Below are 27,765 nucleotides of genomic sequence, written 5' to 3'. Positions count from 1 at the left end.
GCATGCGTGAGTGTTTAGTCACTAAGTCGTGTCTGACTCTTTGTGAGTCCACTGACTCCTCTGCCAGGCTCCTCTGTCCATGGGATTTTCCAGGCAAGAATACTGTAGTGGGTTACCATTTCCTTCTCCAGGGAATCTTCCTGAACCTGGGATCAAATTTACCACAGGTGGCTCAGTGGTAAAGAATCTGCCTGCCAATGCAGAAGACATGGGTTTGATCTCTGATCCGCGAAGATCCCACATGCCTTAGAGTAACTAAGTTTGTGCACCACAACTATTGAGCCTGTGTTCTAGAGCCCGGGACTGCAACTACTGAGCCCACTTGCCAAAACTACTGAAATGCAAGTGCCCTAGGGCCCCGAGCTCCACAACAGAGAAGGCACAGCAATGAGAAGTTCCCATACCCCAACTACAGAGTTGTCCCTGCTTGCCAAAACTAGAGGAAAAACTGCAAAGAAACAAAGACCTTGCATAGCCAAAAAAATACCTTAAAAAGAAAGGTGCTAAAAATATCTTTAAAAAAACAGATAACCAGCTTACCCGTGTTTTCCTTTTGTTCTCTGTGCCTGAAAAAGTGGATAACATCTTTTGGATTAGCTACCCGATCCACAAATTTCTGGCTAAAGCGAAGAACACTGAATGGTTCAAAGCCTCCACTATAGTCCACCTGGAAATACAGAACAAGTTACAAAGGCTAGCAAACAACAGAGCAACAATTTCAGTATTTATGGGTAAGACTTTTAAGTTAGTACTGTATGTTAATATTCTACAATTCATTTTAAAGATCATGATGATGTTACATAATTTATTCTATGAAAAAATAAAGCTTCAAAGGTTTATGCTTCTGCAAAACATTGTTTGATGGAATCAAGGTACAGCAAGAATTCCCACAATGTCAGAATCACTGTATCTCCCCATGGTAAAAACACTCTAGGAACCAGGAATATCATCTGAAAAGGATGTGATATTTCTAAACAAGTTTTCTTAAACTTTTAAAACAGATATCCAAATAGAATGCTGGCTGGCACTAGATGTATTTATTAATTGGTTTATCACGTAAGGATAAGCTTTCACATCAGACAATAATAAACACTGGGAAAATTCATGGAGGAAAAGAAGCAAGTCTGTGAGCTTTGAGAAATGATCACCTTCAAAACACATGACAGTCATCTCTTGGTATTTCAGGGGGATTGATTCCAGGACCCCTGGCTGGGAACACCAAAGTCTGCAGATGCTGAAGTCCCTTGTATAAAGTGGCACAGTTCAATCAGCCCTCCATATCTGCAGATACGAAACTGCAGGTACAAGAGGGCTCACGATTTCTATTTAGAACTAACAATGATTCTCAAGGCAGGCTTTTTCTAAAGACATCTCTTATGGCACCAAGCCCCTTACAAAGAAAAACAGATATAATCATTTTCCTAAACCAGCTGTTCTCAAAGGATGCTCTGGGAACAAGCTTTGTACTACATCACCAGCCTCTCCAGACTACACCTAACCTCCACCCCACTTACACTCTCTGTCACACTTAGCACTAGCTAAGATTCTGTTCACATATTTGCTATTTGTTTATTTTATCTCTTCTCACACCTCCACCTCCTGTAAGCCTTGTCTATTTTATCTTCACTGCCCACCCCACACTCTCACATGCAGAAAAGAAGGCACTCAATAACTCAGTAAACATCTGTTCATTGAATTAGTGAATCAATGAGGGTCATCTAGCCAATATTTTGGAATACTACCTACAGGAAGATATTTCTTCTTTTTATCATTAATGAATTAGTAATGTGTTTGGGAAAAGGAACGCCTATTTCCAATTTAAGTCTGATTAGTTTTAACAGTATCAGGCAGACATAGATGAGAAACATGGTGCTTCTGCACTGATAAAGAGATCTGTGTGGTTCTCTTAAAGCAGCTAAGTTTCTATTACCCAGACAAACCATCTCTACAGCTGCCACGTTCTAAACCAGAAAATGCCAAATGCTCAAGCTAGGGGGTCTCCCCAAAACACATTTTTAACAACTGAACTCCAGTCTAGTTTTATTTGTAATTTTCTGCTTCTAAATGTTACAATATTATTCACTAAGCAAACTTTACTGAAGTGTCCACAATGTCTAAGTACTCTGCCAAGGGCCAGATATAACATAAATAAAACAGCATCCTGGTTGGAAAGAAACTAAGAAGCTGGCTAGGAAGACAAACCATGTAAAGAAGCAGCTGCAAGCAGAACCTGAACAGTGCTGTAAGAAGTATGTACAGAGGAGATTAAGGACACAAAGGAAGAGACTGCTAAGAGAGCATCCGGGCTCAGCTACAGCAATGACAATGAGATGGAGAGAATTCACTCAGATCTAGAAAGCACATACCCAGGGACAAGAGACCCAGTGGCTCAAGGTCACATAGCTAGTGACAGAGCTGGAATCAAACCAGACAGTCTGACTCTAGACTGTCTTCTTTACCTTCATCCTGTATGGCCCAGGGCTTCTCAAATTTTCATGTGCATATAAATTTTGGGGGGATCCTGTTAAAATGCAATTCAGTGGGTTTAATATGGAGCCTGAGATTCTGTATTTTTAAGATTTTCCCAGGTGATGCCAGTGCTGCTGCAGTTTGAGGGCCATATCCCTTGGGCACAAGGCTTTAGAAGGACTCTTGGACTCCAACAAGGATGTCTCAGGGGTAGGTCAAAATTTGGGAGCCATCATTCTATAGGTGATCATATGCCTAGACTGGACACAGGACTAACTAAAATATAGGAAGGGACAAAGAAAACTTGTACAAGAGAATGCCGAAGAGTGACTCACTAAGATGAAAAAAATCTACTGGATTTGACAGTTGAAGGTTGCATTTTTCACCTGAGATGGTGGTGTCACAGCCTTGATTATAGTGGACTGAGGAAGAGACTGTTATATGAGCAATATAGACAATGTATTATTTTGGGGGGAAGAAAATCAGAAAAGGTAGGAGCTAGAAGAGAAAGGCACAGGGGTGGCAAAAAAAAAAGAAGTCTTGTTATTTGTGAATATCATGATGCAAAAGATAAGCAGGTTTAGAGGCACAGGAAACACTTCAACTTCTTAGAATTTTCTAACTCTGAAATGTCAGTTCTTGCCACGTATTTATCAAGCACTTGCAATTGCCAGGGACTGTTCTGGGATCTTTGGCTACATTAGTTAACAAGATTCACAAAGTTCCATGCTTCCGTAGAGCAGATAGTTTGGTAGCTGAGGACAAATAATAACCAAAATAAATAAACAAATAAATTGGATGTTGTAGTTCAGGTGGATGTGTTGTGGGGAAAAAAAGAAGACGTAGAGAAGGGTAAGTGAAATCAAAAGTGCTGGAGAGAGGACCTGGGGGTTACAGTCTTAATCAGGCTGGGGTCCACTGAGGTGACTACTTGGGTGACGTGAGCAGACCTGGAGGAAGTGAGCGGGTCTGATATGTCCGAGGCACTGCAAGAAGTCCGAGTGCCTGGAAGGAGGGGAGAGCGGGGAGCCGCAAGCGATGAAGTCCGAGAGCTCGGGCCAACCTAGTCAACACAACACTATTTAGAAATGAGGGAAGCAAGAAAACAAAAACATCAAACCTATCAGAATAAACTAAAATGGATAGCCAACAAGGACCTGCTATATATATAGCACATGGAACTTTACCAATGTTATGTGGCAGCCTGGATGGGAGGAGGATTTGGGGGAGAACATATATATGTATGGCTGAGTCCTTTCACTGTTCACTTGAAAGTGTCACAACATTTTTAATCAGCTATACCCCAATATAGGAGAAGGCAACGGCAACCCACTCCAGTACCCTTGCCTGGAAAATCCCATGGACAGAGGAGCCTGGTGGGCTGCAGTCCTTGGGGTCGCTAAGAGTCGGACACGACTGAGCAACTTCACTTTCACTTTTCACTTTCATGCATTGGAGAAGAAAATGGCAACCCACTCCAGTATTCTTGCCTAGAGAATCCCAGGGACAGAGGAGCCTGGTGGGCTGCCGTCTATGGGGTCGCACAGAGTCTGACACGACTGAAGCGACTTAGCAGCAGCATAACCCAATATAAAATAAAAAGTTTATAGAAAGGAATGAAACTATGATTAAATCAAATACTGGCTGCTTTATTATTTTCTTCACCAATGATGATAGCTCTTTTTACTATACGTACTCTCTTTGCTATTTTACCAAAAAAAAAAAAAATTTCATGTAAACTGTACAAAACTCTCCTTTGAAAATCAATAAAGCTTAATTCATCTAAACAGGACTTACTCGCAGTCGTATAAGAGGCTTCTCTGGCTGTTGAGAATTTCCCAGACGTTCCCGTTCTGCATTTTCAAGCATTTCTTCAACCTCAAAATAAAGATATTGTCATGACTAGGGGGAAGAGGTATTTCTGGCTGGCATCTAGTGGTAGAGGTCAGAGAGGACTTGTAAAAATCCCACTGTGCACAGAACAAGCTCCCACAACAAAGCATTTCCCAGTCTAAACTGTCAGCTGTGCCAAGGCTGAGAGACCCTGAGCTCCCTGAGTAGGCTGGGACAATCCACTCACTCATGCTCCATCTCCCTCGCCTGAGAGATCGGGTTCAGGGACGAGTACATGACCTCAGTCCAGGGAAACTCAATGTTTAAGGGGTTTATCTGGAACCACTGGGAAAAAAATGATTCTTTTAGCTGTAAAGGCAATGTAAGTCTGTGGGCCACTGCATGACAGACTTCCTTACATACAGTGAAGCTTGAGATAAAAACCACAGGACTGGGTGGCACAGGACTAAACATGGAAACAGAGACAGAAGGACCTGCTATCTTAATCTAAGTTTCTGAATCTGGTCATCTTGAAACCAGCAAACCTAAACCTTTCAGTTATTTGAGTTACATGCTGCTAGTAAAGTTGACACATTGGGTGAGTTACTTTAAGGTTCAGCTCCAGTGGGCGTTTCCACAGTTTACTGGTTATCATGTTTGTCTCACTTTAAGGTTCAGCTCCTCCTTCTATAAAATGTGGATGGTAGACTCTACTGTTCTATAGCATTGCTAAGTGGATTAAATGCAAAATGCTGTCAACAGTGTCAGGAATATACAAGCAATGAAAGCATTATCATCATGCTTTTTGTGAGAATAAAATGCAAAGCAGAAGAGCATACACAGAGTTAAGAACTGAGTAAGTGTTAGCAATTAATGTTACATATGAATGACTTCTGTTCCAACAGCAAATCTGTAAGTCTAATTTGTTTGTAAGTCTAACAGTTATCCTAGGTACTCAACTAACACAATCGGCTACATAATCCTATTCTGTAATAGGTTTCCCAGGGGGTGCTAGTGGTAAAGATCACATCTGCCAATGCAGGAGACACAGAGATGCAAGTTTGATCCCTGGGTCAGGAAGATTCCCTGGAGGAGGGCATGGCAACCCACTCCAGTAATCTTGCCTGGAGAATCCCATGGACAGAGGAGCCTGGTGGGTTACAGTCCAAAGGGTTGCAAAGAGTCAGACACAACTGAAGCAATTTGGCACACATGCACAAATAGGTTTATAATACTTTTCATACAAATAATACATAAAAACAAACACAAAAAATAAAGAAAATATTTTAAATCTTAAATGTAGTACTTTGAAAAGTACAACAGTACCAACTACATCACTGCTGCTTTTACGCTTCCTTCCAGACATTCTTCAGCTTGAAATAAAGATACTGTATTACTATACTCTATACAGTGGTTGTGGTGGTTTAGTCACTAAGTCATGTTGGACTCTTACGACCCCATGGACCATAGCCCACCATGCTCCTCTTGCCTGGGAGTCTCCAGGCAAGAATACTGGAGTGGCTTGCCATTTCCTTCTCCAGGGGACCTTCCCAACCCAGTGATCAAACCCATGTCTCCTGCACTGCAGGCAGACACTTTATTGCTGAGCCATCAGGGAAGCCCTCTGTACAGTGCAGTGCAGTACAGTACACCAGAGTACAGCCATTTGCAGAGGATGCATGCATGTGACAATGTACACCAGACATGTGAACTAATTTAAGTGATGGGACATGCAAACGCATGTCCGCATCTTTCAAAGTTTGCAACTTAAAGGTTCACGTGTAGGAGACTTACTGTATTAAGATGTCAAGTTCCATATTATCAAATGCATTCACCCAATTTCAAAGTGGCTCAAGAAACTCTACAGAGGTTTAGGGATGGTGATCTGTATGGGAGGAGGTATGGGACTTACACTGAAGTGACATGGTCCCTGTGCTGTGCTTAATCGCTCAATCATGTTTGACTCACTGCGACCCCAGGGACTGTAGCCCACCAGACGCCTCAGTCCATGGCATTCTCCAGGCAAGAATACTGGAGTGGGTTGCCATGCCCTCCCCCAGGGGATTTTCCCAACCCAGGGATTGAACCGAGGTCTGCTGCATTGTAAGCAGACTATTTACCATCTAAGCCACCAGGGAAACCCAACAATACTGGAGTGGGTAGCCTATCCCTTCTCCAGGGGATCTTCCCGACCCAGGATTGAACGAGGATCTCCTGCATTGCAGGAGGATTCTTTACCAGTTGAGCAACCAGGGAAGCCCTAGCAGACATATTTCAAGATTTTATCTGGAGGTAGATTTCAGGGTGAAAGGATGTGTGAGGGAGATTACTAGGCTAAGGTTCTCCTCATCTACCATAGTATCCTGTGATTCCCCAAAGTTACTGCTTTCATTAATAAAATGAACAAATTATCAAATCAGGATAAAAAGAGAAAAGTGATTATACATACGTCTCTGAGAAGGAGGAAAGGATCTGGGAGGGGGGCTTAAAGTTTCCTCTATATGTAACATTCTTCCATCTCAAAGACTTAAAAAAAAAACCTTACGCCTAAACTCATTTACTGAACAGTGGTTCCTTAAAGGTTTCATGAGAATATAGCAAATGTAATGTCTTCCCTCTAGTCTACTGAAGTATTTAATTCAATGTAAATAACCTCTCAACTAAAATAGATTTCATTGACCTTTATCTAGAAGAATTACCTTCTCCAAGCAGAAGTTCTGTATGACTTGTGTTACTTTAGGATTATCTGGGTTAAAAATGTCTGGATGATCAGCCAGAACAACATCTTCCATGAAAAACTGCCTCACTGTGCGGAGAGGAATTTTCTGCATATTCATCTTCCTTCCTTTAATACGCAGCAAACCAATGTGTCTGAAATGAGGAGGGAAATGAAAGCCTAGTCACATTGTAAATTTCCTCAGGAAGATGTGCACATCAAAACGATCATATTTGTTAATGTCTACAAAATCCTTACAACCTCCCCTCCTTAAAAAATGTTTAGTAATTTGATCTGTTTTTGTTTTTTTTTTATATTTATTTATTTGGCTGTGGACTTTCTAGTTGTGGCATACAACGCTTAGTAGTTGTGGTGCCTGGGCTTAGTTGCTTTGTGGCATGTGGGATCTTAGTTCCCTGATCACGGATCGAACCTGTGTCTTGCACATTACAAGGCAGATTTTTAACCACTGGACCACCAAGACTTTTAGTAATTTGATCTTAATGTTATATCACAGGAAAAAATATAAACATTCTTCTTCCCCAGAATAAAATCTACTCATCCATCAACTTTCCTATAGCATTCTACTTAAAATTTAATTAATAAAAAATGTTAGCCTTGAATTGGCCTAATGAACAGCAAAATCATTAATACCACTGGGGTCTTCTCCTGCTGAAAACAGCTTAAAATCTGGGAAAATAGTAACAGTATATGGAATGATCAGTTTTTATAAATAAATTTATCATATAAGTAACAGCACCATCAATACTTTTGGCCTATGAGATGACCAGATTATTATAGCAAATATTTTTAAGAACTGATTTGGAAAATATAATCATTACTCACTTCTTTACAGCTTCTCCTGGGGAAAGAGAAGTGACCACTGAACTTCCAGGCTGTGACACGTAGAAGAGCTGTTGTTCATTTTTGGTTGGAGCTATTTTACACTCATGTTCATGGCCCCAGATAACAAGATCGATGAAGTCATCCAAAAACTGCTCTGGAATGAAGTTGGTACTTCCGTGTTTACTCCTATGCCAAGATTTTTAAAAACAAGTATTATAAATGTCCATAGATATAAAAAAAACTTCATAATAAGTCTTTCTCCAGTCACTAAAGATTTATTATCCCTTCTGTAAGCCAGAAAGTATTCAAGGGGTTGGGGATACAAAGATAGTATCTAATTCCTAATCTTAAAGGGTTTACAAGCTTGCAGGACACAGACAAGTAAAAGCCTCAAAAGAGAAAGCAGTCAATTCTACACAAAGGCAAGTCACAAAAGGTAGAGAGGAATAACTCTCCCTGTGGGAAAGCCAGAAAAGCATGCGCTCCAGAAAGAGTAAAAAACCTATAAACTGGTCTGAGTGTATACCAAACAGAAAACAGAAGATGACAGTGAATTTAACCTAAGCTTTAAAAAATAAAGTCAAATCTCTGAATATGTCCCATCACTTTTAACATGTTTCTTTTACTGATTAAAATAATGAGAATGTCAGTTTTATATAAGAGAGGAGAGTTTTCAATATTAAATATTGTATGAATGTGATTTCCAAACCCTTATTTTAAACCTAGATTAGCTGCTATTATTAAAAGATATTTGAAAACCCAAAGAGAGGAAGATAAGAAAAAAATTTTCTACAATACTGATTTATATCACTGAGAATTTAAGTACAAGTGTTCAACTACTTCAACCAGCATTCACTTGAGGCAAGCCGACATTCATTCACTCAACAAACATTTACTGAGTGTCTATGTGTCAGGTTTCCCAGGTCTCTTCTAGATCCTGAAGACAGATATGAACAAAGTCCTTGCTCAAATGGGGAACTAGCAATAACACAACATGCTCATGCATATGCATACATACACACATATACATATATAAATCTTTGTTTTTTATATAAAGTTTTGTCAGATAGTGATAGGTGCTATAGAAAAATAAAGAAAAAATAAAGAGGAAAGTTACATGTAAAAGGGAGGCTACTATGCACAGGGTGGTCCAGAAAGGCCTCTCTAACAGGAGACAAGTAGCAGAGCATTGAGATGAGGGACCAGGAATGCCCGAGACCTAGGCAGAGGGAGGAAACTGATGGCAAAGGCGCTGACATGGGAATGTGTCCAGTGAGTTCAAGAGCAGCAAGGGGACCAGTGTAGCTGAACAGAACGATGCACGGAAGAGCAAGAAGTGAAAGAAGCTCATGTATCTAGGAATGTTTATGTAAAAACAAACTTTTATGTAAAAAATGTATAATGCTATCACAATGACTGAAGAGAGCAGAATAACTCAAATAAACATGAGGTATGTGTGCCTTCCTGGAGCACTGGAAAAGGGAGAATTACGCTGGTGGGTTGATTCTGACTTATGACATAGAAGCTGATTAGAACATCCTTGTGGAAATATTTTGCATGACAAAATCTGTTTAGGGTTTACCTTCTTTTGCTGCAAGAAAAAGAAAACTGATCAACATATAGAAACAAATAGGAAATAAAGTAAAATATAAAAGGCTCAAAAATTCTTGCTCAACATGAGAAAATCAGTTGTTCTTTTACAAGGCCCTGAAAACATACTTACCCTGAAAACAATAAGTATGTAACAATGCTGAAGGTGAAAAATGATCCTAACAGCATTATAATAAAAACCTATTATAACCACAATGAAGGGTAGGAGAAAAGGAACTGACCTAAGGAACTTTAGAAAGTGGTGTTTTTTACTAGATATAGTAAGGCTATGGACTAAAATAATATATAAACACTGAATCCTGGCTGGTAAATTTTCTCAATTTTAAAATTATATGTGAATTAAGATTAAAAAATAAGTAAACATAAAGATGATACAATCCAGGTTTCTATTACAGAAAGAAGCCTCAAATAAGGGAGAAGACAAAAATGAACCCTGTAGGGATGGATTCGAATCAGTATGAACTTGCGCTAGGGTTTTTTTTTTTTTTAAACACATATATTTGTTGTTCAGTCGCTCAGTCGTGTCTGACTCTTTGCGACCCCATGGACTGCAGCACGCTAGGCTTCCCTGTCCTTCACCATATCCAGGAGCTTGCTCAAACACATATATACATACAGACATGTATGCATGAATTAGTAAATATACATATATTCCTTTAACTCTAGTCATGAGGGCTATGGAGACCTGCAGTAGCACTAAGCACACTTAGTGGCCATATCTGGGTTTCTAAATACCACTCTCTGATGAAAGCAATTAGGGCTCCTTGGCGAAGTAGTTGATTCCTGGGCTTGAGAGAAAAATACAAGAGAAGCCTGGAGCATCTTGTAGGACTGGAAGGTTAATGACATAGCTCAAAAAACAAAAAGGAAGAGGGCTTGCTGAAAGAGCACAGAAGCCGATGTAAAAAAGCTCTCAACGGTCAGAGTTGAAACAAAGTAAGCAACAACAAAAACTGATAATACTGGATTGTACCTCAAAGAATAAATATCTTGAGTCTATAATAAGATACATAAATGAATGGAATGAATAAGTAAATAAATGAGAATGACAAATTTTCCTAACAGAAGACTTTCAGTCAATAACTATAGAAAGAATAAGGGAAATTTAAAAAGTTACAAACGACACCACAGCATTAATTACTGGAAACAAGTTGCACCTTCAGTTCAGTTCAGTCACTCAGTTGTGTCCGACTCTTTGCAACGCCATGAACCACAGCACACCAGGCCTCCCTGTTCATCACCAACTCCTGGAGTCCACCCAAATCCATGTCCATTGAGTCGGTGACGCCATCCAGCCATCTCATCCTCTGTCGTCCCCTTCTCCTCCTGCCCTCAATCTTTCCCAGCGTCAGGGTCTTTTCCAATGAGTCAGCTCTTCACATCAGGTAGCCAAAGTACTGGAGTTTCAGCTTCCACATCAGTCCTTCCAATGAACACCCAGGACTGATCTCCTTTAGGATGGACTGTTTGGATCTCCTTGCAGTCCAAGGGACTCTCAAGAGTCTTCTCCAACACCACAGTTCAAAAGCATCAATTCTTTGGCACTCAGCTTTCTTCACAGTCGAACTCTCACATCATACATGACCACTGGAAAAACCATAGCCTTGACTAGACAGACCTTGGTTGGCAAAGTAATGTCTCTGCTTTTGAATATGCTATCTAGGTTGGTCATAACTTTCCTTCCAAGGAGTGTCTTTTAATTTCATGGCTGCAATCACCATCTGCAGTGATTTTGGAGCCCAGAAAAATAAAGTCAGCCACTGTTTCCCCATCAAGATGCCCCAGTGGATGCTAAAGCCTGTGGGCCAAATTCTAAGGAGAAACAGGATATTCACATAGTCTCAATGTATTTTTCCCAAAATATTTATTATTATAAAGTAGAAGATGTGACCTTTCCAGTGGAGAAACCTGCTCTACACCACCTTAATCAAATGATCAAGATTATTAACATCACCTTTAACAGCAACCAGCCATACCAACATTATATTACCCATTCCCCTTACCAATGCTGCCACTCCACCTCTCATTCTCGTATGGGATGGCTTATGACCATTCCTTCTGACTTATTCCTACTTGGGGAAAGCAGAAAGTATAGCAGAACTGGGAAGCCCTCAGCAAAAGAAGGAACAAACTCCCTGTCTGTTACATGGAAACCAACATATCAAAACCCTGTCCTGTTCCTCCTTTGAAACTTACCATGTTTATTTAAGAATATACATAAGGCAAAATAACACTGCAGCCTAAAACCTTTCTTTCACTGAGTTGTGGTGATGGACAAGTACCAGAGTATTCTACAGTCAATAAGCATCTCTTCAATAAATAATACTATTTAATAATAATAAGAAGAAATTATATAATCAGGCCCCATATCCCTTCAGATTCTTTTTCAATAACTTTTCAACTTTGTTCCTTATATATCATTTCACTGCCACCACTGTTACCATCTCACATTTTTTTACTATAATTATCACATAATAAATCGTGTTTCTTCAAATCTCTATTTCCTTTCAATCAACCTTACACCCTGCCACTAGATTAAATTTCTTAAAACTACCAACAAAAAGAAGCTTATCTACCTATATTTGATATTCTGGAAAAACACCTGTATATATGTACCAGGAGTAATGTATAAGAATATTCCTGTGCTCACTTCAGCAGCACATATACTTAAAAAAAAAAAAAAATGAATGTTCCTAACAAAAAGATTAAAAAAAAAAAAAAAAATCTGGAAATAACAACACACTCATCAACAGGCGAAAAAGCTGAAATGTATATACATCAGTGAAAATGAGTTATGCTGTTAAGCAGCAAAATGAATTATAGTAACATAGGGCTTCCTTGGTGGCTCAGTGGTAAAGAATCCACCTGCAATGCAGGAGATCTGGGTTTGATCCCTGGGTTGGGAAGATTCCCTGGTGAAAGGAATGGCTACCCGTTCCAGTATTCTTGCCTGGAGAATCCCATGGACAGAGGAGCCTGGCAGGCTACAGTCCATGTGGTCGCAAGAGTCAGACACGACTAATGACTGACACTTTCACTTTGAAGTAACACACTGTTGAACAAAAATAAGCCAACTGCAAATAAAGCATGGTTCCAGTTATACCAAAACCAAATAAAGATGACTCATGAATAAGTGTGTAATTGAACAATAAAGAAAGCTATAGACAGACTAAATAAAAAGTGAAGACAGTGCTTCCCCTATAAAGTATGTGGGAAAAGATAGGGTCAGAAAAAGGCATGAGGTAATGTACTGCTCATGTTCTACTTCCTTCTGAATTTAGGAGCATTCATTTTACGGTTTTTGGTATACCTTATCCATATGCTAGAAATACTCATTTGTATTAATAAGTATGAATACATATTGAAAATGATTTCAAGATGCAGTCACACAAAGCCTATCTAAGTTTGCCTGATCCTGCATTGACAGCTTTCAAAGAATAAGGAGCCCTTTACTAAAATATGGGCTTCCCATATTTCAGACGGTAAAGCGTCTGCCTACAATGCGAGAGACCCAGGTTCGATCCCTGGGTCGGGAAGATCCCCTGGAGAAGAAAATGGCAACCCGCTGCAGTACTCTTGCCTGGAAAATCCCATGGACTGAGGAGCCTGGTAGGCTACAGTCCATGGGGTCACAAAGAGTCAGACACGACTGAGCGACTTCACTTCATACTTCACTTTACTAAAATATAGGTAAGCTTAGAAACAGAGATTTGGGGAACCTCAACATTTGACTCAAGAATTTTCAGAGACAAAACTTTTACCTGTTCTGATGAATCACAAATAAGTTAAACCAAGAGTTCTCATCTTCTTTGGGTCTCAACATTGTTACTTTTTTGTTGACAAACATTCGATAGAGCCTTTCATCTGGAATAGATCCTGAAATAGACATTACATTATTTTAAAAGTTTTGCTTCTAAATTATGTGCTTCTCTGAGTATCTCGTTTTCCTATCAGAGATATTTGAAATCTGATATCATTATTCACAAATGAAAACGTTCCAAGTTCATGCCTGACAGCTGCTGAGCAGTTGTTGTTTAGTTGCTCAGTCGTGTCGGACTCTTTGTGACCCCATGGACTATAGCCCGTCAGGCTCCATCTATTTGTGAGATTTCCCAGGCAAGTACTGGAGTGGGTTGCCATTTCCTTCTCCAGGGGGTCTTCCCGACCCAGGGATTGAACCTGAGTCTCCTACAAGTGTCCAGGATTGGCAGGGGGAATCTTCACTGCTGAGCCACCGGGGAAACCTGCTGAGCAGTTGCATTCAAAGAATGTTTTTCATGTCAAGCATACTACTACTACTACTACTACTACTACTACTACTACTACTACTAAGTCGCTTCAGTCGTGTCCGACTCTGTGTGACCCCACAGACGGCAGCCCATCAGGCTCCACCATCCTTGGGATTCTCCAGGCAAGAACCCTGGAGTGGGTTGCCATTCCCTCCTCCAATGCATGAAAGTGAAAAGTGAAAGTGAAGTCGCTCAGTCATGTCTGACTCTTAGCGACCCCACGGACTGCAGCCCACCAGGCTCCTCCGTCCATGGGATTTTCCAGGCAAGAGTACTGGAGTGGGGTGCCATTGCCTTCTCTGACGTCAAGCATACATACCTTCAAAATCTAGAAAATATAGAATAAAAATCTGTTTTCTATGCTCATAGTCTTATTAAAATTTTTAATAATATTGTTTTCTACTCTATTTTTTCTATGTGTACTCTTGATCTAACATATTCATTGTAAAATACACAGGAAATGACAGTAGAAGGGGTGAGATTTTAAAATGTACTTAAAAATAATAGTTTTATGTATATTATGCTTTTAAATAAAAACAGTGTGCTTTTAAATAATTTAATGACTTTTCAATAACTCTTCCTAATTCCCCAAAGGATAGTATAGGTCAATGAAAATAAACATGCAAATTGTAATTTTAAATACTATAAAAGGAAAAAAAGTCAGGATGCTAAGAAGGCAATTATCAGTGGGAGGACAAGGTTACTACTTCATGGAGTGATTAAGGAAGAAAACCCAATGCTGCAGAAGTATAAGAGCTAGAAGAGGTCTAGCTTCTAGAGAGAACTCCTAGTGCTGCCAATGAAATGATGGTGGAATGTATGACTGGGATAAAAAAGGCAAGACATGAAAATCCAGGGCATTAGAAGGTTGATCTACTTAGCTGCAGAAACACTAAGAACACTGACAAAATTGGAAGGCAAGCAGGTAAGAAAACTGAGGTAATGGAAAGGGCAGTTTACTGGTTGGCAGTTAGCTTCAAGGGTACCTGAAAAGGAAGGACAGGTGGTGGCAGTGGAAAGCAAGGAGAGCAGGGACTTGGCCTCCAGCCCTTCCGCCCTAGAGCCTGTGAGAGGCCAGGAGAAAACTGCACAAGACACAGGAGCCTCGTGGGCCACTGTCACTGAGAGTGGCACAGCACAGGGAGCATTCAGGGACTGATGATATGAGTCTGCTAACTAAAAAGGGCTCTAGCATATGGCACCCCACTCCAGTATTCTTACCTGGAGGGTCCTGTGGACAGAGGAGCCTGGTGCGCTGCTGTCTATGGGGTCACACAGAGTCAGACACGACTAAAGTGACTTAGCTACAGCAGCATATACCGAGCTGGGGTGAGAGTAGATGCTGGAGGGTAGAGACTGAGTCCAGTTAAGGAAAATAGAACAGGATGAGATGAGAGACTGGGGATAAAAGGGATGATGGAAGCAGTTTGCCTCTGGCAGTGACTAAGGCATAATGGGGTTTGTCCTTGGTTTGAAAGTGTGAGGATCAATCATTTTCTTCAGATATGATCCCCAACGTTACAGTGATTAAAATATTGGTAGTTTTTTTTTTTTTTTAATGTATTTTACTTCTTGCTCTATCACTTGCAAAAATCAGACATAATATTTTGGTCTCATCTTCTATATCTCTAAAATAGAGATTGCCATGATGCTTTTCTATTTGTTGGCAAAATTATGTAACTTGGGCAAAGACTCTACACTTCCTACAGAAAGTATTTAAATAAAACATCCATCTTAATTATTCTTTAAAAACATATACAAAGAGAAATGAGTACTAAGGCTTCTATTATACTAAAATCACTCAAAAAATAATGAAAACTATGTTGAGGTTAGTTACAGCATGAGTTTTTTCTTAATTTCCCTTGGGGTACTTTAAAACTGGTTTAACATGAAGTATAATTTTTATAATACTTAGGAAATGGCAACCCACTCCAGTGTTCTTGCCTGGAGAATTCCACGGATGCAAGAGCCTGGTGGGCTATAGTTCATGGAGTGGCAAAGAGTTGGGCACAATTTAGCGACTAAATGATATACATCAAAAACAACAAAACTATTGTATTCATATAACAAATATCAAACTGAACTTAACCAAATGAAGACACAAAAAATACACTGAATGCATGCTGAAAATGGTTTTACCAGTAGTCATGTACGGATTTAACAGCTGGACCATGAAGAAGGCTGAGCGTAAAAGAATTGATGCTTTCAAACTGTGGTCCTGGATAAGACTCTTAAAAAGTCCTTTGGACTGCAAGGAGATCTAACCAGTACATTCTAAAGGAAATCAACCCTGAATATCAACTGGAAGGACTGATGCTGAAGCTGAAACTCCAATACTTTGGCCAACTGAATCAAAGGGCCAACTCATTGGAAAAGACCCTGATGCTGGGAAACACTGAAGGCAAAAGAAAGGAGCAGCAGAGGATGAGATGGCTAGATAACATCACCTACTCAATGGACGTGAATCTGAGCAAACTCCAGGAGACAGTGAAGGACAAACTCAATGGGGTCTCAAGAGTCAGACACGACTTAGCCACTGAAGAGCAACAAACAAAAACAGTCTTCCATTCACATGTAATAAAGCCTAGCAAACAAGCTTTTACCTACTGGAAACTAAATAAATTACAGAAGTTGATAAAACAAATTTTCTGAGCATTGTAGATGACAGTTCTAAACTAGCACTAATAAAAATATCATGTGAGCCACCAAAACGGGCCAAATATGTAAATTCTAATTTTCTAGTAGCCACATTAAAATAAGTAAAAGAAATTGGTAAAATTAATTTTAATATATTTCATTTAACCCAATATCTGAGTAAGATATTTTACATTTTTTTCTAAGTCTTTGAAATCTAATATGTATTTTATACTTATAGCATGACTCAATTTAGATTAGCCACTTTTCTAGTGCCTGATATCCACATGATTACTGTATTGGACAGTGAAACTTTAAACCTTTCAAAGACTTCCAAAATATCAAAATGCAGTTGTTCTAAATTACTCTACAGTTCTATGTTCAGGATTCTTGTCTGAGCCTAAAAGAAAAAAAAGAAAGAAATAACAAACAATAGATACTAAGGGGAAAATATTTTTTCATCGAAACTGCTATTAAAAACAAATCTCAAGAACTATTGAAATGAAATGAAATGAAATGTCAGTCGGTCCTTCATGTCTGACTCTTTAAAATCTGATGGACCATAGCCTGCCTGGCTCCTCTGTCCGTGGAATTCTCCAGGCAAGAATACTGGAGTGGGTAGCCATTCCCTCTTCCAGGGGATCTTCCTGACTCAGGGATCGAACCTGGGTCTCCTGCACTGCAGGCACATTCTTTACCATACTGGTGCTTATAAAATAATGAAAAATGTCCACCAAAACGTTGTAATATTTTTTAAAGTCACCCATAAGGAATAATTAGATTTGCCTCAATTCCTTCCAAACAGCAACAAAGTGAACTCCAGAATTTGATTTCCTAGTTGCTTAAACAAGTAAACATTTATCAACATAAATAGTAATATAAATCCATCTTACCTAAGCCATAGAGAGCAATTTTTGTGCTTCCTTTCTGAAGCAAAACTGGACTAATGTCTATCTTCTCCACAGACATTGAACGTCCAAAGTGATTGACAAATCCAGCACAACTTAAAATATCCAGGGCACAGAGTGCATCTGCCTATGCAAAATATTTTCAAAGAATATTAATGTATATCTAAAAACTAATAATCTGCATATGTTATTACTTATTAAAAGTATATTCTGTATAGCAGTTATAAAAACCTAGACGAAGATAGTGCCTTGTCAAAACAAGATTACAATAGTAAAGTATGTGCTATCCTTTTCTCTATCACTGTGAGTAGAATCACATGTTAATACATGTTAAATACAAAGTTAATGTTTCATCAAAATTTATCATGTCTTGTTCACTGAAAAATAAAACCAGCTATGGAATCAGTTATTTGTCATATTAAGCAGACCTCTCAAGAGGTGAGGAAAAAAAAGACTAGCTAAATAGTGATTTATAATACATTAATGACCAGAAAAAATAAAATGATATTTTTAGATTACTTTAGGATCCCTATTATTTGAAATCTTCCTCAATTTACAGTGGATTTAGGTACCAATAAATCCATAGTAAATTGAAAATACTGTAAGTCAAAAATGCAGTTAAAGTACCTCATCTACTGAAAATCATAGCTTAACCTAGCCTACTTTGAACATGCTCAGAACACTTACATGAGCCTACAGTTGGGAAAAAGTATAAATATTTTACAATAAAGTACTGAGTATCTTGTATAATCAATCTACTGTACATGAAGAACAGAATGACTGTATGGTACATACCCATACAGAATGGTTTTAAGTGTGGCAACTGTTTACCCTTGGGCTGGGGTGGCTGATTGGGAGCTGGGCCTTGCTGTCTTTACTCAGCATCACAAGAGAGTATCTTCCCACAAATCATTAGCCCCAAAATAGATCAAAACTCATAATTCAGGTTCAACTGAACGCACGTCAGTTTCACACCATTGTAAAGTTTAAAAATCTTAGGTCGAACCATCACAAGCTGAAGATGGTCTGTACTTCCTTATCAAACAAAATAAGATGATCTAATTTAGATTTAAAACTGTTCATGAAACAATTATTTCCTACAGTGAGATTTCTGAGATAAAAGCACCAGGTAATCTGTAAAGCATTATACAAATGTTAGGTTATTCCCAACATTTATTTATTCCTAAATGTTATTCCTTCTACTGGTTATTTATTGCTAACTTTGGCACTCAAGAAATAAAAACATATCTCATACATCAATTATTATCTCAGATTTTTTAAAGTATCTAAAAAGCAGTATAAAAGCCTATATGAATGATAAAGAGTCAATTTGAATCTCTGAGTCAATCTGACTAAAAGTTGCTGGGAAGAAGTGGAAGAATGCTTCCCATAGACAAATTAAACAGAAAATTTCTAAAATTTCAACAAACTTTAAGAACACAATAATTACCCCTGTGGGATCATCATGATTGCCATGAATACTAAACACCGGAATTGAAATGTTGAGATTGCCATCTTGGTAGTTCACCCATGGAAACCTTAAAAAAGAAAGAAAAAGTTTCTGTAAGAGACAAAAGCTCTTTCCTCCATTCTCCTCCTCCAAAAACTTAATACTGTTACAGGCAAATTGGATGATCTAACTCGGCAGATGACTTTGGAGTTTTAAAAAAAAATTCAATCATAGGCAATAATTCAAGTTTGAAAAGATCACAAAGTACTGCACTTGAAAACCTTACAGTATATGATGCTTGTGAATTGTATGAACGATTTGATTATCTGAGTAGTAAGCTAACAGGCTTTCAAAATTTTGAAAGTCTCTGTGTAAGGTCTGTATTTGTATTGTAGAAGCGGGAGGGGAAAAATACACCTACTCTGGAATACAAGACCTTGATTAAAAATTCCAGCTCTATCACTCACTACTTGTATGACAAATTTTCACACTACTGTCCCTAGTCACCAAGCTCCTCTTCTCAGAGGAAATGACACTAGTAATTTCTACTTTATCTGTGAAAAAATATCTTATATCTGTAAAGCAAATAAATACATCTTCCTTCTTCCACAAATGGCAGCACAATACAGACCTTTGGATCCTGCCTTTATCACTTAGCACACTTTGTAAATCATTTCATATCAGTATATAAAGAGCTTCCTTGTGGCTTTTTTTAGCCAGACACTGTATGGATTATTACAATGTGTTTAAGTAGATACCTACAAATAGACATTTAGGCCATTTCCAGTCTTTTGTTTCACAAATGGTTACAGTGAGTAATCCTGTACAAAGATGCCCTTGTGAGGAAATTATCTAGGAGGACACTGTCAGGTCAAAAAGCACACCTACATTTGTAAATTTGATTACTGCCAACTTCCCCCCATTGAGGTGGTTTAACTTACATATAATACAATGGCACAGCATGAGACCATTTCCCCTTACTCCACTAGTACAGTATATGATCAAACTTCTTCAATCTTATGCCAGTAGTTCTAAATCCTAGCTGCACAGCAAAATTCTCTAGGGATCTTTGAAGATCCGCCAATGTCTGAGACACAATCAGGGAGATTAACTGAGCTAGAGACTGGGCATCAGTACTTTTTAAGATTCTGAGGTAAAGATAATACACACCCAGGACTGAGAATTACTGATGTATATAAATCCTATAGGAGAAAAATATCTCAGTATACTTCATCTCATATCTTTCATATTCTTTTAGTATGTTTAAATGTCACTTTATTTCCTTTTCAGTGAATGATGTCCATATTCTTTACCTAACTTTTTTTTTATTAACTCATGAATTTCTTTTAACTAACTTGAAAAAATTATTTATCTATTGGGAAAATTAGACATTAATTTGCCTTGAATTAAAAATGTTCTTCCTGGTTGAACCTGGACTTCCAACTTCCATGGGCAGCTCTTGCCATGCAGAAATTTACAAAGACAAAAACATCAATCTTTTATGGATTCTGGATTTGTGCAATACTTAGAAAAGTCTTTCCACATCCAGGTTTTTTAAAATGCTTAACAGTTTCCTCTAGTTCTTTTATTGAATAAGCTATATTTTCCTGGAGATATGTGATACCACCTTTATCAAATACTAAATTCCCACATTTACTGAGGCTATTTCTGGAACTTCTATACTTTCAATTATCTGCCTATCAATTCATGAGTTATACCACATTTTTTATTATTGTAGAGAAGGCAATGGCACCCCACTCCAGTACTCTTGCCTGGAAAATCCCTTGGACAGAGGAGCCTGGAAGGCTGCAGTCCATGGGGTCGCTGAAGCTTGGACATGACTGAGCAACTTCACTCTCACTTTTCACTTTCATGCATTGGAGAAGGAAATGGCATTCCACTCCAGTGTTCTTGCCTGGAGAATCCCAGGGACAGGGGAGCCTGGTGGGCTGCCATCTATGGGGTCACACAGAGTTGGACACGACTGAAGTGACTGAGCAGTAGCAGCAGCATTATAATATACTTTTTTCCAGCTATACTGTGATATAACTGACATGCAACATTGTGTTACTTTAAGGTATACAAATATGTTGGTTTGATATATTCATATACTGCAAAATGATAACCACTGTAACTTACCTACCACTGTAAGCTTAACACACACTCCCTTCAACAGCTGCCAGCATGTCACACAGTTACCATCTCCTTTTTCTAGTGAGAACGTTTAAGATCTACTGTCTTAGAAACTTTACTAACTCATACTATGCTGTACATTAGATCCTAGGAATGTAATCATTTTTTAATCAAAATTATACTTTTTGACCAGCATCTCCACTTTCCCCCGAACACCCGGCCCTGGTAACCACCATTCCAGTCTCCATGAGTTCAGATTCCCTATACTGCGTAAGTGATATTACACATTATTTGTCTCTTTGTCTGACTTAGTTTACTTAGCATAAAGCCTTCAAGGTCCACGCATGTTGTCTCAGATGAAAGGATGTCTCTTCTCACAGTTGAGAACATGTATGTATTACATATACACACACACATATATATTACATGTTTATCCATTCTTTCACTGATGGACATGTACACTGTTGCCACCACTGCCTTATCTTGGCTACTGTGAATAATGCTGCAGTGAACGTGGGAGTGTAGACTATCTCTTTAAGATACCGTTTTCATTCCTTCTGGATATATACCCAGAGGGAGAACTACTGGATCACACGGTGGTTCCGTCTTTGAGGGGGAACCGCCAGTGTTTTCCATGGGCTGCACAAACTGACATTCCGAATAGTGCGCAAGGGTTTTCTTCTCTCCACATTCTCCCCAATACTTGTTCTCCCTTGTCTTTTTGATGACAGACATCCTAACAAGTGTGAGGTGATATCTCATTGTGGTTTTCATACGCTTTTCCCCAATGATTAGTGATGCTGAGCACCTTTTCCTGTACCTGTTGTTTGTTCTATTTCCATGAAAGCTACCATTGGAATTTTGATAGGGATTGAACTGAGCTAAACACTACTTAGTAGTCCTCTTTTTCAGAGTTTCCCTATTTTTTTTGTTGTTCTATTTTTCTACATGAACTAGTAAACTGGAACAGAAAATTATCCAAAATGTAGTACAAAGAAATAAAGTTATAGGGGATATTAAAAAGTGGGTAAGATATAATTTTCAGAAAGAGAACAGGAAAGAAGGTTTGAAAACATTTGCTACTGTTGTTTAGCTGATAAGTCATGTCCAACTCTCTTGCAACCTCATGTAATGTAGCCCACCAGGCTTCTTTGTCATGGGATTTCTCAGGTAAGAATACTGGAGTGGGATGAAAGAAATCAAAGAGGACACAAATAGATGGAAAAATATACCATGTTCATGGATTGCAAGAATCAATATAGTGAAAATGAGTATACTATCCAAAGCACTCTATAGATTCAGTGCAATCCCTATCAAGATACCAATGGTATTTTTCACAGAACTAGAACAAATAATTTCATAATTTGTACGGAAATACAAAAAAACCTCAAATAGCCAAAGCAATCTTGAGAAAGAAGAATGGAACTGGAGGAATCAACCTGCCTGACTTCAGGCTCTACTACAAAGCTGCAGTCATCAAGACAGTATGGTACTGGCACAAAGACAGAAATATAGATCACTGGAACAAAATAGAAAGCCCAGAGATAAATCCACACACCTATGGACACCTTATCTTTGACAAAGGAGACAAGAATATACAATGTAGAAAAGACAATCTCTTTACAAGTGATTAGAATGTTTAAAACAAGGACATACGTTAAAAATTGTAAGAATCTTTCAAAATCTAATTCTGCTGCTGTGTCGCTTCAGTCATGTCCAACTCTGTGTGACCAAATAGACAGCAGCCCACCAGGCTCCGCCATCCTTAGGATTCTCCAGGCAAGAATACTGGAGTGGGTTGCCATTTCCTTCTCCAATGCATGAAAGTGAAAAGTGAAAGTGAAGTCGCTCAGACTTGTTACATATTTGACTATGAACATCAAAATTAAGTATTTCTGTCAACAAAAGGTCCTGTGAACAGTCCAAAGACAATCCACTGATTGGGAAAAAAATATATATGCGTAACAAAGGCTTGATATCTAGAATATATAAATAGCTCCTGCAAATTCAACATGAAAAAAAAAAAAAAAAATCCAAATTTTTTAATAGACAAAGGATATGAACAGAGATTCCAAAAGTACAATAAAAATCTAAGAAGTTACTCAATCTATTAATTAGGGAAATACAAATTAATACAATAATGTACAGAAAATTTAAAGAACTACAACTGCCAAGGAAATAGCTTATAATGAAGAGAAGATGACTAATTGTTTATGTGTTCACGCATCTTACATAGGAAATGTTATATATCATAGACACAAGGAAACATTCATTGAAGCATTTAAATATACTTACTTACTAAAACCAAAGTTAACTGACTGGTCGCTGAGAATTTCAAACTGTACAGGACGATCCCCCATACAATATTTTCTTAATAACTCGAGGCAGGTATGTAATGTTTTTCTTGAGGGTTTATTTTCATGAAAAAGATCACCACCTAACAAAATAAAATCCACCTAATCAAAAGAAAATAGTGTGAAAATTAGTGTGTTTTATAGGTAAAATTTTTAAAACTATAGACCAAAGAGAGAAAAAAATTTTATAGAAGATACCACTATGTGTGGAGATTTAAAGTTTCATATTTTGTTCATTTAAAGGCCCTTCCAATCTGGTTACTAATCTGATTCCCACTTAGGTTCCCAGGCCACCTTCAAAAAGCCATCTTTAAATTACTATACCAAGTCTCTAACTCATGCTACCAGAAGTGATTTCTTTTTTTAAAGTTATCCAAATCAAACATAAACTTTGCACTTTAATAAAACCTATTGAAGGAATGGTTCAGTGGTAAAGAATCTGTCTGCCAAGCAGGAGACCCAGCTTTGATACCTGGGTCAGGAAGATCTGCTGGAGAAGGAACTGGCAACCCACTCCAGTATTCTTGCCTGGGAAATCCCATGGACAGAGGAGCCTGGCGCGCTACAGTCTATGGGCTCACAAAGAGTCAGAGACAACTTAATAACTAAACGACAACATGCAAGGAAGAGCTGATTCAATCCAAATTATTCACTAGATTCATTCAACAATTATTTAGACTTCCTATAGGCAGTGAAAGCTCAGGAAATAGCAATCTACAAAACAGATCATGTCCCTGCCCTCACTGAATACAATGTACCATACGTCATACTGAGTATGATGAATAAAATATGACCCCAATTCTATTCAAAATCCAGTGGGAGAGAAAAACTGCTATGCATCTAAACGTAAATCAGACTCTGAATTTAGACAGGGGATATATACCAGAAGAGCTGTTACCAGAGATAATTTCTGGTATCAGAAAGACTCATCACAGGGCATGGCACAGCATACACTTGTTTAACAAACATCTGCTCTTCCCATCTTCCTATGCACTGTCTTTCTCCTCTTTAAAGCCCCAGACTCCCTTCCCCTTCTCCTTAGATCAGGATGGCAGATAAGCCTCCATTACCTCACTGCTGGGAGTCTCATATTTTTGTGGGGCTCCTGCATGGGAAATACCATGGACAGATGCGCCTGACGGGATATAGTCTGTGGGGTCACAAAGAATTGGACATGACCTGAGTGACTAAACAACAACAGTGCACATAAGTGATATTTTAGTCCATTAATCTGTCTTGCGTGCATGCTAAATTGCTTCAGTCTTGTTCGACTCTTTGCTATCCTATGGATTATAGCCCACTAGGCTCCTCTGTCCATGGGATTCTCCTGGGAAGAACACTGGAATGGGTTGCTGTGCCCTTCTCCAGGGGAGCTTCCCACATCTCATGTCTCCTGCATTGGCAGGTGAGTTCTTTATCACTAGTGCCACCTGGGAAGCCCTTATCTGTCTTATGTCAACTTAATTATCAGACCAGTCAGAGAACCTAGAAGGGAAGAAGGAAAAGATTTCTGGCCCCTACACTAGTCAGAGAGACTGCAATTAAAATTTAAGCTAGGTCTTCAAAACTAAACATGATTTGAGCAAAGGAAAAAAATGATCACAATCAAAGCCATAAAAACACAACTTAAGTAAACATTTTTATAAGGGAGGGGAAGGGAAAGAGTTGTTTAAAAGAGTTTTGGAGGTTGGTTACTCAAACATACCAGTGGGCTTAATACTACCCAACTGAATCCTTAAACATGGTTAGGGTGGTATGTTTTATATTATCAAGAGCAAAAAAAAAAATTTTAATATCTTTAAAAACTGGTTTGTGACTCTAGTGATCACTGAGAACACAACTTGCTTCTGAGGTATTCCAGCCCTACATGAATCTACTCATGAGGAAATGTCAGACACATCCAATCGAGGAATATTCTACAAAAATAATTACCTGTTACTCTTCAAAAATGTCAAGGTCATGCTGAGAGAACAAACTTATGGTTGCCAAGGGTTAAGGATAGAGGGGAAAGGATAGTTAGAGAGTTTGGGATGGCATGGACACACTGTTATATTTAAAATGGATAACCAACAAGGACCTACCACATAGAATAGGGAACTCTGCTCAAAGTTATATGGCAGCCTAGACAGGAGGGGAGTCTGGTGAGTGTGTGTGCGTGCTCAGTGTCCAACTCTTTGTGACCCCATGGACTGCAGCCTGCCAGGCTCCTCTGGGATTTCTCAGGCAAGAATATTGGAGTGGGTTGCCATTTCCTTCTCCAGGGGATCTTTCTGACTCAGGGATAGAACCCAGGTCTCCTACATTGCAGGCAAATTCTTTACCATCTAAGCCACCAGAGGACTCTGGGGCAGAGTGAATACATGTATATCCATGGAGTCCCTTCACTATTCACCTGAAACTATCACAACTTTGTTAAAAAAAAAAAAAAAAAGCCAGAGTCATTAAAGACAAGGCAGACTGAGGAAATGTCCCAGATTATAAGAGACTAAAAAGACATGACAACTAAATGTAAAATGTACTCCTGGGTTGGGATCTAACAGCACTGACCTGCCCCCAAACTACTACGACATTTGTTGTGGGGAAAACTGGCAGCATCTTAGAATTACGTGATAGTACTGGAGAAACATCAGTTTCCCTGGTTCTGACAAGTGCACTCTGATTACACATGCAGTTTACTCTCAAGTGGTTCAGAAAACGTGTGTCTGTCTGTGTGTGTATGTATGGAGAGAGAGAGGATAAATTAAATGTAAAAGTGTAGGAAGGGCATCCCTGGTGGCTCATATAATACAGATTCTTCCTGCAATGCAGGAGACCCTGGTTTGATCCTTGGTCAGGAAGATGCCCTGGAGAAGGGAATGGCAGCCCACTCCAGTTTTCTTGGCTGGAGAATCCCATGGACAGAGGAGCCTGGGACTACAGTCCATAGGGTCAAAATAGTTGGATCCAACTGAGCCATTAAGACACAGATACAAATTCTCACTCACACACACACACACACACACATAGTGTAGGAAAATCTCAGTGAAGGGTAAGAAATTATTTGTACTATTCTTACAATGTTTCTGTAAGACTGATATTGTTCCAAAATTAAAAGTAAAAAAAAAAGACTCTGAAGAACTAGAGAGTACAGATTAGCCTGACAGAACTAAAGAGTAGAGATAAGGCTGGTTAGAAGGCTGCTGCTACGTCGCTTCAGTCGTGTCCGACTCTGTGCGACCCCATAGACAGCAGCCCACCAGGCTCCCCCATCCCTGGGATTCTCCAGGCAAGAACACTGGAGTGGGTTCCCACTTCCTTCTCCAATGCATGAAAGTGAAAAGTGAAAGTGAAGTCGCTCAGTTGTGTCCAACTCTTAGTGACCCCATGGACTGCAGCCTACCAGGCTCCTCCATCCATGGGATTTTCCAGGCAAGGGTATGGAGGGGGGTACCACTGCCCACAATATAAAGGACTTAAAAATCAGGAAGAATTTAGACTTCAGTAAGAAGAAATAGACACAAAAGATGGGGGAAAGTAAATATAACATGCATTTGGAGGTACCAGCTTGGGGCTGTGGGCTGAAGAGGACAGTTAGTATTAAAGAGTACAGGGAGAGGAAGCAGAAGGAAAGGAAATGACACAGCAAAGGAAAAAAAAAAAAGCTTGCGCTCAGGGAAAGACATAGTTCTTCAGCACCTAAGCATAGAAAAGGACACAGGATTCTCTAGCAGGAAACAAACCTCCTTTGACTGTTAATTTCTCTCCCTTCAGGGTAAAAGGAGACGATACTAGACATTCCCTCATTCATGAACACATTTATGAGAGTGCCTCCCGCTTGGCAGATCCTTTCGCGGTACTAAGATACACATGAGCAAACAGAAAAGAATCTTCGTTTTCATCTAATTTATCTTCCAGAGGAGAAGAAAATACACAAGTAGATAATCCAACAAATTATTTCAGATGGTGCTATAAAAAAATAAATGAGTAATGTGATAAGACTGTTTGGAGTTATCAGGGAAGACTTCTCCAAAAAGATAAAACTTGAACTGAGAGGTAAACCCTGACAAAATCAAGATGCTCGGAGCGGGAAGAGAACTAGACACACAGAGGTCCCAGAGTAGAAGACACACAGAGGTCCCAGAGTAGAACACACACTCCAGTGTAGATGGAGCACAAGCCAAGCACCCAGAGTCAAAGGAGATGAAGTCTTCTAGTAGGGTCAGATCATACTGAACTCTGTAGTTTAATTTTTACTCTAGATTTAATGGAAGGCCACTTAGATTTTGAAGCAGCAGAGTGCCATGATCTGAGTTATGATTTTGTAAGTTCACTCTGTCTGCTACGCTGTAAAAAAGAAAAGAAAAAAAAAAACTAAGGGGAGCTATTGTAGTTCAGCAAAATAAGATAAAAGTTTTGAATTAAGCTTATAGACACAAAGGCAGAAAATAGTGGGGAGGTTCCACTCATAAATATTTAGAAATATGAACTAAAGGACTTGCAGAAAAACTGAACAGAACTCTAAGGAAAAGTCAAAGTTGAAGAT

At 39.0% G+C, this 27,765-nt stretch overlaps 1 protein-coding gene across 2 annotated transcripts in view; it reads right to left on the bottom strand.

Moving 5' to 3' along the window:
* MRE11 (MRE11 homolog, double strand break repair nuclease) overlaps window positions 1-27,765 on the bottom strand; it is a 77,636-nt gene that overhangs the window by 45,987 nt on the left and 3,884 nt on the right. For both annotated transcript variants that reach the window (XM_005906922.3, XM_070384360.1), the window contains exons 4-11: window positions 23,185-23,345; window positions 18,757-18,844; window positions 17,292-17,433; window positions 13,237-13,351; window positions 7,865-8,050; window positions 7,002-7,173; window positions 4,267-4,347; window positions 541-667 (exon numbers count right to left, since the gene is read on the bottom strand). In XM_005906922.3, the coding sequence (XP_005906984.1) occupies window positions 541-667; window positions 4,267-4,347; window positions 7,002-7,173; window positions 7,865-8,050; window positions 13,237-13,351; window positions 17,292-17,433; window positions 18,757-18,844; window positions 23,185-23,345 (1,072 nt within the window). The remainder of the gene's footprint in view (window positions 1-540; window positions 668-4,266; window positions 4,348-7,001; window positions 7,174-7,864; window positions 8,051-13,236; window positions 13,352-17,291; window positions 17,434-18,756; window positions 18,845-23,184; window positions 23,346-27,765) is intronic.

The sequence above is a fragment of the Bos mutus genome, chromosome 15 (genome assembly GCF_027580195.1).
Source record: "Bos mutus isolate GX-2022 chromosome 15, NWIPB_WYAK_1.1, whole genome shotgun sequence".
NCBI lineage: Eukaryota > Metazoa > Chordata > Mammalia > Artiodactyla > Bovidae > Bos > Bos mutus.
Note: the sequence above shows the minus strand (reverse complement) of the source record. Positions and strands in the feature narration are given on the sequence as shown.